Source organism: Psittacula echo (genome assembly GCF_963264785.1).
Source record: "Psittacula echo genome assembly, chromosome: 3".
Classification (NCBI taxonomy): Eukaryota; Metazoa; Chordata; class Aves; order Psittaciformes; family Psittacidae; genus Psittacula; species Psittacula echo.
The window spans coordinates 57,396,354-57,408,721 of record NC_137736.1 but is presented as its reverse complement, the minus strand read 5'-3'; the positions used below and the strand labels follow the sequence as shown (position 1 = coordinate 57,408,721).

At 42.3% G+C, this 12,368-nt stretch overlaps 1 protein-coding gene across 2 annotated transcripts in view; it reads left to right on the top strand.

The window, feature by feature from the left end:
• Nucleotides 1-3,252: 3,252 nt before the first annotated feature.
• Nucleotides 3,253-12,368, top strand: part of NIPA2 (NIPA magnesium transporter 2) — a 14,753-nt gene continuing 5,637 nt past the window's right edge. Inside the window, exons 1-4 of one of the 2 annotated variants that reach the window (XM_080612928.1) lie at nt 3,253-3,462; nt 6,088-6,148; nt 10,913-10,973; nt 11,335-11,557. In XM_080612928.1, coding sequence (XP_080469054.1) covers nt 11,419-11,557 — 139 coding nt within the window. In that variant the 5' untranslated portion in view covers nt 3,253-3,462; nt 6,088-6,148; nt 10,913-10,973; nt 11,335-11,418. The remainder of the gene's footprint in view (nt 3,463-6,087; nt 6,149-10,912; nt 10,974-11,334; nt 11,558-12,368) is intronic. The other variant, XM_080612929.1, reaches the window with a different exon arrangement.

Genomic DNA, 12,368 nt, shown 5'->3' with positions numbered 1-12,368 from the left:
TTGCGCCTCTCTGGAACTAGGCCTCTAAGGAGCATCATGGTAAAGGCAAGTACGTCATTTACACCACTGTTTTTATTGAAAGTCTGGGATATAATTAATCTTGACCATGTGTATTTCACCAATACAGTTCATCCGGGAAGAGTGTTAAAAACCAAAATCAGTGCCAAAAGAAAGGAAGAAGGCAAAAAAAAGAGGGTCCTATTGATTTTTCCGAGGTTTGTGCTAAAAGCTTAAGTCTTAAGCAGAGCCCCTTAAATTCCTTGTATGCGGCAGCGCAACTGTTGTACAAGTAGACTCACAGACATGGCCTCTTTGCTCTGCTCAACTGTCTTTGTGAAACGTGGGAGGGACAAGGCCACCAGAAACCCTGTTCCAGCTACCCCATTCCCTTATCAGTTTTCTGCCAGGTACAGACCTCACTGGATTCACCACCCTGGAGGGATGCTTTGAAACTCTGGCAGCTGGCACCATTCTGCTCAGGGACCATGTACCAGGGAGCACCTCTGGACAGCTGGCACGTGGTAGCTTTCATCCCAACCCTTTCACTGTGTGTAGCGGTTGGAAATTACTATACAAGAGTCAGTCACTGTGCAGCATAAGCTAGGCTACCTGCTAACCTGGTAATGTTTCCCGAGGTTGTATGAGTGGTATTTTGCTCTTTGTCCCTTTAAACCTTACGAGATATTTATACATGTAGTGAATATTAAGTCCAGAAAAACAGTGTCCACAGCCTAGCAGAAGTCCCTACAGTAGCCGATCTCTCGTGAAAATCATTGAGCACAAAGATGGCTTGTGCTGCTGAGTTACCCTACAAGAATGGATTGGGTTAGGCTAGAGAGGCTACCACCATTCTGATATTTGGAATTCTTTCCAGATACTCAGCAAACATGCCTGAAATACCATGCTGTTGTAAATTACTCGTAGATATTCGAGTATTTTCTGTTACTGAGCACAACCCCTGGCTTTGAAGTAAAGATTTAATCATTCCTGCTGAATTGAGAACACTTTAAAAAAATCCTATTTTGTGTGAACAAATGCCAGTGTGTTAAGTGGAACTAACAGTTGAAGAAACATGAAGAGGATTGGCAGAGAGAATGACTTAAGTCCCATAGTGAGTCTGTAATACTTACAGGAGTCCAGCCAATATTCTCATGAATTTATTCCCTTTATTATTGTTTTAGTTTGTTTGAGAGGTGGCTTTTGTGAAGGAGAAGACTGAATTCACTTACCTCAGATATCATTATAGTTTAACTTGAGAATATGTACGTGTATATGTTTCCAACATTCGGCATGGTCACAGGCACATTAACTTCTTTAGCTTCTTTGAACTGCCCTAGATATCGGTACTTAGATGCTCCTGTTTATACTGTTCAAGGTGGTACAGTTGTTCATTATTTTTTAATCCATTTGAGGAACACTTTCACCAGCTGTTCAACTTTTTCACAGCTTTGGTGTCTTGTAAAACACAGAACAGCCAGCCTTCTAATGTAATTATGTAGGTAATAACTGCATATTGCTACATAATTATGTAGGTAGTAACTGCATATTGCTTGTGGTACTTAATGGTTTTTATATATTAAAAATATATTTTTATACACACACATATATATAAAAAACCCCCCAAGCTTCACAAGTGCAAAGTTCACATCATGAATGCTAGACTACTTTTAAGCTGGGGAATGGAATGTTGCCTTAGCAAATAATACAGGCCTAAAATCATAGAGTCACAGAATGGTTTGGGTTGGAAGGCATCTTAAAGATCATCCAGTTCCAACCCCCCTGCCACGGATAGGGACACCTTGCCCTAGACCAGGTTGCTCAAAGCCCTGTCCAACCTGGCCTTGAACAATGCCAGGGATAGGGCAGCCACAGCTTCTCTGGGCAACCTGTGCCAGGGCCTCACCACCCTCACAGGGAAGAATTTCTTCCTTATATCTGATCTAAATCTCCCTTCTGTCAGTTTAAAGCCATTCCCCTATGTCCTGTCCCTCTCCAGCTTCCTTGTTGATCTCCTGTAGGTACTAGAAGGCAGCATGCTAGGTCTCCCTGGAGCCTCTCTTCTCCAGGCTGAGCAAGCCCAACTTGAAGACAAGTTGGCTTGTCAACAAGCCTCACCTGTCTTCATAGGAGAGACTCTCCAGAGTATATATTCTCAGAGCATTGTCAGGGCCCTCCTCTAGACTTGCTCCAACAGGTTTGCCCATGTCCTTCTTGTGTCATGGCCCTCAGAGCAGAACACAATTGCTTTGATTGGTAGAAACTCTATTTTTGTGACAGCGTGAAGCACTGTTTTTAATGAGAAGCAGCACAGTGGGTAATGTGATGAGGAACAGCTTTGTTATGGGTATCCTGTGACAGCCAAGATTGCTTCTCCCGTTTTATTTCCAAGTTTGGCAAAACTGTAGCAGCTGGTTGTGCAGACTGTAATGTCCATGCATATCCTGAGGCAAGAAGGATGAAGGAGCCCGAACTGTTGTCACTAAGGGATGTGACAAAACAGTCTCGGCCTACTGGAGAAGGCGGAGTTGCATCTTCTGTGTGGAGCTACCACATGTATTTTGGCACTGTTGGTTACCTAGACCTCACGTTACAAGGCAGCTGCATAAAGCCCCCTTAAATAGTTTTGTAGAAACTCAAAAGCCCTCGGAGTCTGAAGCTTGTGATGATTGTTCAAGGGCTCTTTGCTATAAACTGACGAGAAGTATTTGTCTAACCGTATGAATCAATTCTATCACTGTGAGATTGAAGCGGGTTTGGTTGTAGAGCATGCAGCGAGAGCGTGGGGGCTGAATTATTAAGTAAGATTAATAGTCCATGCTGTTTACCCAAGCCTGTAAAATGCCTTTTATTGTGCATGGTATGTAAGTGTAAGTACTCCTTTTCTACCAGAGTGTAAAAGCTGGGTTAACACAGGCTTTACCTGTGGCAAGACGCGGGAATGCACTAGGCACGGCTGCAGGCGAGCGGCGCCGCTGCTAGGGTCTGCCCGCCACCCGTTACGGGGCAGTTCAGCAGCCGAGGCTGGGCACGGCAGAGCTCCTCCCAGGACGGGTTTCTCCCCGCCGGCCCGGGCCACCCCCGGCTGCCGCCGCTGACCGGAAAAACGGCGGGGCCCAGTCAGGCCGCTGGGGGGCGCCCCAGGGAAGGGAGAGGGAGTGGCTATGGGAATAAGCACATAACCCGAGCGGGGCGGGGCGTCCGTCCCCGCCACGGCCCTTCCGGCGGGCGCTGCCGGAATCAGGGAAGGCCGTGCCTGGGACGCCGCTTGCCCTCGCCTCCCGCCGCCGCTGCCCGCCCCGCCGCCGGTCCCCCTCCCTCCCCTCATGGCGGTGGAGCGCACGGGCACCAGCCCCTCCCACCGCCCGCTCCGGCCTCCCCCTGCCCCATCTCCTCCTCTTTGTTCGTGCGCGGCGGTGGCCGCGGGGTCCCTCCCGGCGGGGATGTGAGGGACGGCGACAGCAGGTAACCGGGAAGAGGCGGGTGGACCCGCTGCGGGGACGGCGCCCGGCTGGTTGCGGCCTGGCTGAGGGGTAATGGCGGTCCGGGCCGGCCCCTCAGAGGGCGGGGAGCGGAGGGGAGGTGGTAGCTGGGAACGCTCGGGGCGTCGGGGGCGGGCGGTGCCTGCGACCCACCCGGCCGGAGTGAGGGCCCCGCCGCCGGGAAGGGCCCTGCCGCGCCCCCGGGTCCCGGCTCAGCCTCGCCGCGCAGCGCACCGGCTGTTCCGGAAGCTGCCTGCCTTGTTGATGCCTCCTCGGGAGCGCGGGTACCCGGGTACCTGCTTCCCGGCCCCCTCCCCCTGAGCCGCGCGGGGTCCTGGGTGTTCGGCGCTTTGGATGAGGAGCGAGCGGGCGGGGACCAGCTGTGCCGCCGCCGTGCGGGTGGCGGTGGCTGTGTGGCTGGCACGGCGCTGAGCCCAGGAAGATCTTCGCCGGGCTGGTTTCTTCGTAGTGGGGAGCTTGCTGTGGTTTGGGCTCAGAAGGCCATGACTAAAACCCCCAAATCTGGATGTTTGTTAGGTTCTCTTGCTGGACAGAGTCGGCAAGTTACAGTATGCCAGTCCTGCCAGAGCTGTGGTACTTAATGGAGTGTGTGCATTGCTCATCGAGGAGCTAAATCAGTTTGTCTTCGGTTTGGTTCAGGATTGAGTTTAGCTGAGGTTGAGGGTTGTGCAGCTTGGTTCCAGATCGACTTCAGCAGAATCTAAGAGCCCTGGCAGTGCTTTAGTCTGAGGTGGGAAACAAAGTAATTTTAGCTTTGCGTTGTAGTTCAGAGCAATGATTTGTGTTCATTCGTACACTGTGAAGATACAGGCTGGGTCTGAGTCTTTAGTCTGTGATTATTTTTTCCTCTGATCTTTTTCAACCAGTCAACCTTCTCTATTTTCCAGCAGCATCTTTAAGTAACATGATTTTTAATTGAAACTTAATAAACATAAGTCATCATGGCTCTTTATGATTGCTTTTGATGTGCCTCATTGTATACAGTTAGGGTTTTTTCCCCCTGAAGGGTAACAAAGAGCGTTGATAGGAAATTATTGCATAAGGCTTTTAGAACTTAGTTTCACACCAGTTCTGCTTTTGTTACAGTTATTAATTCTCAGGATAAAATCCCAGCCAACAGAGAGGAGGTTGTAACAGATGATCAGTCGTGTCAGAGGAGTGACAGTGAGTAATGTCCTGAATTCGAAACTGCCCCTCTTAAATACAGAAGGTAGAACAGTGAACCTGTGCTCATGACTCATCCTACTGAGAGTGGAACCTGTGTAGTAGGTACAACAAAGTTGAAGCAAGTTCTGTCATCATCTTTTGGCAGACTTCTAGGAAATACAGTCAATGTAGTATCATCTACAAAGCACTGTCTGTAGCAGGCTTTCAGTTAATGAATGGCAGTCTGGCTTAGTGAAGGTAGTTTTTAGCTTTATATGAAAATGCTTTGATTGAAGGTCATTCTTTTTATAGAAGAGAATAACTACAAATAGCAAATACAAAGAATAAGATGTACGAACATTTTTGGTGTGACGTTTTTCTTGTTTTCTCCCAGTTTCTAGAAACGGAGCGTTAGTTGCTTTTGCTTTATTAATAGAAATCCGGTATAAAGGATCTTTCCCCCCAGGTTAACTAAAACTTTCAAAATGGGTAACTTAACAAGTGTTGAGTACTTGTCCTAGCATCTCTAACGTTGTATTTTACATATGCATATATATATATATATATAAAACGTCTTTATAAATAAAGTATTTTTTATCCTGCTTATGTAATACATAAATAATTATAAGCTTGCACACTCATTTAACTTTGACAAAGCTGGAAAACTGTTATCTGTATTGGAGCAGTTTTACAGTGCAAAATTGGAGGCATTCTTTCCTAAATAATGTATACAGAATCTTTGGGTACTGTATGTGTGCATCTTGACCTTTTAAAGAGGCATGTGACTATGTTTTGAACCATCAGCTCGTTTATCTTAATGCTGTGTTACAACTGTCTTTTCAACGTTCTCTGTATACGTGTGTTTAAAAGGTGTTTTCATGAGTGGACAGAACATAACGGGAAGACTTGGATTAATGAGTTAGGTATATTTTGGGGATTTCAGTAATCTTAATGAGAATATGCTTGTACTCATACTGCCCACCAACCCAGAGTTCTGTGTAAACATCCTCTGAAAACTCACCATACCAAAGCAAATAATTAAACCTTTATATTAATTCTTGTAATAAAAGTGCCTTAGAACTTAAGTTAGAGGATGAAACTGAAAGGACTAGGATGGTATTTCAGTTCAACTTTAGCATGTACCTTCTGAAGAGTAGCTTAGATGGCAAGTTAGTTTCTTTGATTAGTCACAGTAAAAGCAAAGGGATGGAATAACTATATGCTTTAGGTGAGACATACCTAAGAAGGGTCAAATTTAGAATCAAACTACTTGGTTATTCAAGTAAAATTCTGTCCTTTTTTTAAAGTGTATATGAGACAATGTACAGTCTTGTGTGTCGTGCATGAAAATGAAATTAACTTGAAATGATAGACATAAAGGGTTTTTTTAAGCTGAATTCTTAAAATGCCAATTAATGTTATTTTTTAACTTATATTTTAGAAAGCTAACTAACTTTGAAATATCTAAGAAGCAGATGCCTCTGGATTTTGGAGCAAAATTGGTACGTATAATGAGCCTTTGAAAAGCTCATCACTGAAAGTTTGGTTTTTTGTTGTAGTGTTCCTGTTTCCTCTGGTTTTATGCCTGTGGAAAGGAAGAAAGGAACGTGTAATAGTTAATGTGACATACAGCAGTCAGTGTGTATTTGTTAAAAGCAACTTGGTGGTTCAGCCCCTTTTTCTTCCATGAATAGCTAGGAGGGCATTAAATAGGTGCTTTATTTCAATGATAGAAACATAAAACTTCTCATGGAGCTCTTGTAAATAAACAGAATTGGAGATAAAATACCACAGAACAGTACAAAAGATGTTTAACTTGGCTGTACCTGGAGTAACTATTACTAATGTTTTGTCAAAACAGACCTTTGTTGAAATTTTCTTCCATGTGAGTCATGTTGGAATCTTGTGCTGTTTAATATTAGTGATCTGGCTGAAAGGACAAAGAAACAATTAATGGCATTGAACAGAGAAGGGTTGACAGTGTTGTAAACTCAGTGAATATTTTCAGGAAACATTTCTGACAAAAAGCGATGCTTTTTAGATGAGGAGATGAAACCTGTTAGTCCATCAGGAATAGTTTTCTATCCATATACAGTTTAGAGAACAGTAGTTTTGTAGACAAGAATTTAGAGCTTATACTAATAGAGAAGTTGAAGAAGAGTCAACAATAGGTGACTGCTCAGGAAGGGATAAGAAAAACACCTGTTTTCAGTTGTATGAGAAGTAGTGTAGTCTTCCACAGTATTGCAGAAGTAACAACTCAGCTAAAATATGTGTGCAGCTTTGGGAGTTGCTCTTCATAAGAAAAAAAGTGGGCTATTGGGAAAGGACCCAGGTGGCACAGCAGGAAGTGCCAAGCACCTGACGTGCACAGCAATGCGAGTAATGTTAAGGTGCAGTACAAAGATAAAGATTAGGTGTTGAGAGTTCCTAACAGCAGCAAAGCATGGCTGTGTGTTTGTGAAGTTTCCTTTGTAAGTATTTCCCAAGAGGAGCTTGGCTGAATTATCTGTACTGAGGAGAAGCAGCAGTGAATGATGCTGTACATAACAAAGGGTTGAAGTAAATGGCCTGTTGAGGCCCTTTTTAGCTTAATGACATTATCCTGTCACAAGAAGATCAGGTGTTAGACAAGGAAATTGTGAATTCTTGCATGTAAATAATCTAGCATATGGTTATATTACTTCTAGGAGAAAAGACTGTCTACTGAACTCTTGAGGGGTGGCGGCCAAGTAGGCAAAGTTGCAACAATCCACCATGTTTACCAACTATTGCTTCCATACAATGTACAGCTTGTGGAAGTGATACTAATTTTCTTTGGCTGGGAACTCCCTCATACTTGCTTATGCTTTTAAATATAAAATATTTCATCTTGTGACACCACTTCTAGTGTTTCTGAATATTTAGAGAGCTTACTTGTTACAATAAATACATAACATTTTCTGAGCACTGTGTGTGTGCTGCTTTTGGGAGAAAAGGACTTTTGAGCAAAGAGACAAAAATGCATGATCTTGTGTTTTCGACCAGAGAGTCTGTATCTTGTCAGCGTTTCTGACACTTCTCAGTTAATGCCTTAAAAATGAGCAAACTTTGTGGCTAATCTGGACTTGCTTATGCCCAGCGTGGGTTTGGGTGGGTTTTTTTCAGGAAGCTTTTTCTCCCACCTCTCCCTGTCTGATTACCTTCAAACTCAGTATACATTCCCTGTGTTGTCTGTCCCTGCAGTGTTGTACACTGAGAATTATGGCTCATGATACTGGAAGATCCACAGGTAGTTCATAAATGGGTGGTTATTTGAGGCACTGTAAATGTTGCAGCTTCTGTGGATAGGGAAGTAGCATCCTCTCATTATATCTCTGAAATCAGAGCAGCAAACTAGTATTCCTCCATGAAACTGCTAGTCTTGGGTGGATGGAATATTCTCTGTGTTAAAATCAGCTGTGAATTTGATTAAAGAACCTTTGCAGAACTACACCAAATAGAACTAAAACCACTGCCAGCTTTGTTTAACTCCTACATTTTCTGGCTTCTCACCTGCTTATAACTTACCAGTGGCACTGGCTGCTGTAATGGAACAGTTTTGAGGCATCCTGAAGCTGAAACATGACAATAGTATTTATTCCAGAAACTGCTCATTTCATGGCATTTTTGTATTTCTAAAGATAATTTTTCTTGATGATATTTATGAAGATGCATTAGTTGCTCTTCCTTTACCGAGTCTTATGGTTAGAATTAAACTACTGCTTTCTCGAAGTGTAAAACTTCCTGTGCTTGCTGTTGGTTTGACTTTGCAGCTGTACGTGTGAAGTCTACACATGCAGATTACATCTGCACTGTATGCAAAGTGAGCCAGATCTCGTCAGAGAAAAGCTGGATTCACCATGACTGTGTGGCACAAATGATCAGAAAATAGACACATTTGTACAAACCTTAGATGGAAGTATAGCAGTCCAGCCCAAGCAGAAATGGGACTGACCATGTCTGTGAGGACACATAAACTTAGCAAGAGGAGCTGGCAGTAATTTATGTGAAGAAGTGTTTAAGGTTTGAGTTTTTACAAGTTTAACAACATGATTGACAGGGAATTAAAAACTTTTTAATGTATTTGGGATTTGGGGAAGTGCAGAGCTACCAGTTTTGAACTGTAGCATCCTTAGGGTGTTTTTAAGTCTAAATTGAGAAAATTACCCGTTAGCTCACAAGTTTTCCTCATTCTTCTGCAGTCAGTCTTCCTCTGATACAAAGAAAAGCAGCCTGTGGTTCTCCTTTGTCTCTGAAACGCAGTGGGTGGAAGATACAGGGTGGAACTAACTGGTGTTCTTTACCTCTGTCAGAAATGTTTCTGTGTAGATGAAGCTATGCAAGTCAGGGAGAAGAAAAAAAAAGTTGTTTCACCAGTGTAGTGAGTTTTCTCTTAGGAAAAAGCTACTAGTAAAAATACTCCCAGGAGTAATATAATAGTATATTATTCTAGTAATACAACTAGAGTAGCAACTGTTGAAAACACTGGCAGAGGAGAAAAGCTTAGCAAAAGAAGCTCTCCCCCAGGTGATGATACACCAGTATAACATTTTACATGAGCTAGAACTAGAGCTTTCATAGCTTGATGACCTGAACAGTGTGACTTAAGACTGCTAGAACAGGTGGTAGAGGGAACAGTCACAAAAGTCTATTGATGTCTTTTCCTCACATTAAAAAAAATGCCTTTATTGTTCAGGGGACTGAAAGTCTTGCTTTGAATTAAAAACCGGAGAAATATTTGATGCAGTTAGTGAGGTGGCTTGTTCTGGTCTGTCACCCACACTAATGTTTTGTCTTTTTTGGTTTTGTTTGATAGGTGATTTTGTATCATGCGAGAATCTACTTAAGTTTGTTTTTTCAAAGTTTCTAGAAAATGAAAGCAGGCTCTTGCGGTTCAATTACTTATTTTTTTTTTTTTTTTTCCTACAAAGTAAGATATTAAAAACTACTGTGCAAGGATTTGAGGGAGGAGGACTTGAGAATTTTGAACCTAGGATCTTGCAGCATTTGGAATAGTGCTATGTTGAGTGCTTATTAAATGGGACTGTTTTCCTCAACTTTTTCACAGACTAGCTGGATGCAAGTAAGAGGATCTATCTCTACTTTTAATATTAATCTACCTGTAGTTATCTGCTAGGTTTCTTCTAGGGGTGCAGCAAATCAATCAAAGTTGGAAGCAAGGAAGTACAGGAAAAGGTGGTATTGGAAGAAAATAGATTTTGAATAAGCAGATGCAGAAGTCAGAACTGTGAACTGGTATGAGACCGCAATCTGATTTTATCTAGTCCTGGTCTCCCAGTGGGTGGGTCCATCTCTGCCTAGGCATGAAAGAGGATGCTTGATATTGCAATACCTTGACACCAGCATTGTACTCCGTCTTAGGGAAGCTGCTGCAGTATCTCAGTGTTGAAGTTGTGGAATTCAGATTGCATTAACCACTGAAATGGAAACATTTTATTCCGTCCTCTCCTTTCCTTCCTTTTAAATCAAAAGCTTGTTAGTGCAGCTTACGTCATATGCCTTGCTGCTGAATGTCTGGGAAATAATTGCTTAAGGAACCAAATGCTGGTCTTGGCACATCCGAGATTGGTGTTCCCAGGAAATATATATTTTTTTTAATTTATAGGTTGGGTTTGTTTCCTTAGAACAGTTCCATGTACTGTCATAATTATCAGTTGTCATGAAATCAAAGACTGAACGTAGTTTTCATTTTCCTTAATACTATAGAAAGTTTAATCACCTTGAATGGACTTTGAGCTTTATTTTTTTTTTCCCCAGTTTAAAAATTATTTCTAAAGATACCTTAAATTCAAAATCTTGAGTGTTAAATGGAGTCTAGGTTAGCCTCATTGCAGAATGTAACAAAGAGATGCACTGAAATAAATTTTCTTATTAAGCTAGAAATTGAGCATGTAAAATACTGATTTCTAGACTAGAAAAATAGTACCTTCTAGCAAGGTGGTGTTGAAGGTCTTCCTTACCTTAGTTTGGAGTCATAGCAGGTGAGGTGAGAGTCTTTCAGCTGTAAACTCCTAATTGTTACTGTAGCTAAACTGAAAAGATGCTTCATATAAGTATGGGAAACTGTGTAAAATAAATCAACAAAGAGATGCCTTATTCCTTTTCCAGATTCCCCTGTTTGTTAGAGAATAAGTGCATGTGCACATGTCTCAAGCTTGTTTGTGTTATGGAAGTTACGACATGACTAAAACACTCACTCTAATTTTCTCTTTCATTTTTTCTAGTGAGTTTGTATGGAAGAAATGCTGTGGCTGTTCTCAAGCTCTCTTACAAACTGATTTCAATGTAAGTAACTGATTGGTATCGTTAGTTACATGATGTGCTGGACATAGATTCTGGGTACTTAATGAAAATAAAAATAAATCACACATCTTTCAGTTTTTCTTAATGTTTCTCAACTTTTATTTATTTGGGTTTCAGTTTTTATGTTCAAGATCAGAAGCTCTTCCTTCTGTGTGTTCAGACTTGTTAGTCACTCTTCCATGGTTCAAGCTTACACGTGCTTCAAAGATTGCCTTTTTTTGTGTTTTTTAAGCACTCATAGTAGAGACTATTTACAGGAGAACCAGTCACATGAGCTGTTGAGGATTTTCCTGTAGAGTATGTATTTCTATCAGGTTAATTCTGATGTGCTTATTTTGCTCAGGTTTCAGTGTTGCATCTTCGTGTATTGAGTAACAGAAGTTCTACTGTTCCTTGATCAATGTGACAGTCTGTAGTAGTTTACGAGATGAGCCAAACTCGTGGGAAATATGACTTCTGTATTGGTCTGGTGTTGGCTATGAGTTCCAGCGTTTTCATCGGAGGAAGTTTCATCCTAAAAAAGAAAGGCCTTCTCCGGTTAGCTAGGAAAGGCTCCATGAGAGCAGGTAAATACACGTTTAAGTTTTGCTGTTTAACAGAAGATTACTAAACTTATGATCTTGTTTTGACTGTGTTATATGTATATGAAACCTAAAACAGAGAGCTGATCTGGTTTTACCTCTGGTATCAGACACACCTAACTGTGGGCTACATATTATTTAATGTGTATGTAATGTCCTCTAGGGACACTTGTTGAAGGATTCCTTTGCCATGTCAGATAAGTCTAAATTGTACTTGCAAATTGAACTTGGAAGCAGCACTCTTAACTACATCTGTGCTCCTGAATGAGTGAATTTAGGAGAATGTTAGTGGCCTTTGAGTGTCAGGAGAAACAACAAAACTAAAAATCACATGTAATAGTCACGTGTAACGGATAGTGTCCTTCAAGGGTTCATACTGGAAGCAATATGATTATCTTCATCAGTAACATACAGTGGGATTGCATGCACTCTGAGCGAGTTTGTGGATAGAACCAAGCTGTGTGGTGCAGTTGATCACTGGAGGGAGGGAGTGCCATTCAGAGGGACTTTGATAGACTTGAGGAGTTGTCCCACCCAAACCTCGTGAAATACAGGAAGGCCAAGAGTAAGGTCCTGCAGCTGGGTTGGGGCAATCTCCAGGATCAGTACAGGCTGAGGGATGAAGAGATTGAGAGTACCCCTGGGGAGAAGGACTTGGGGGTACTGGTGAATGAAAATTTGACATAACCTGGTAATGTGCACTCAAAGCCCAGAAATCCAACCGTATCCTGGGCTGCATCAAAAGAATCTCCCTCTAACTCTGCTCTAGTGAGACCCCACCAGTAACAGTAGTACT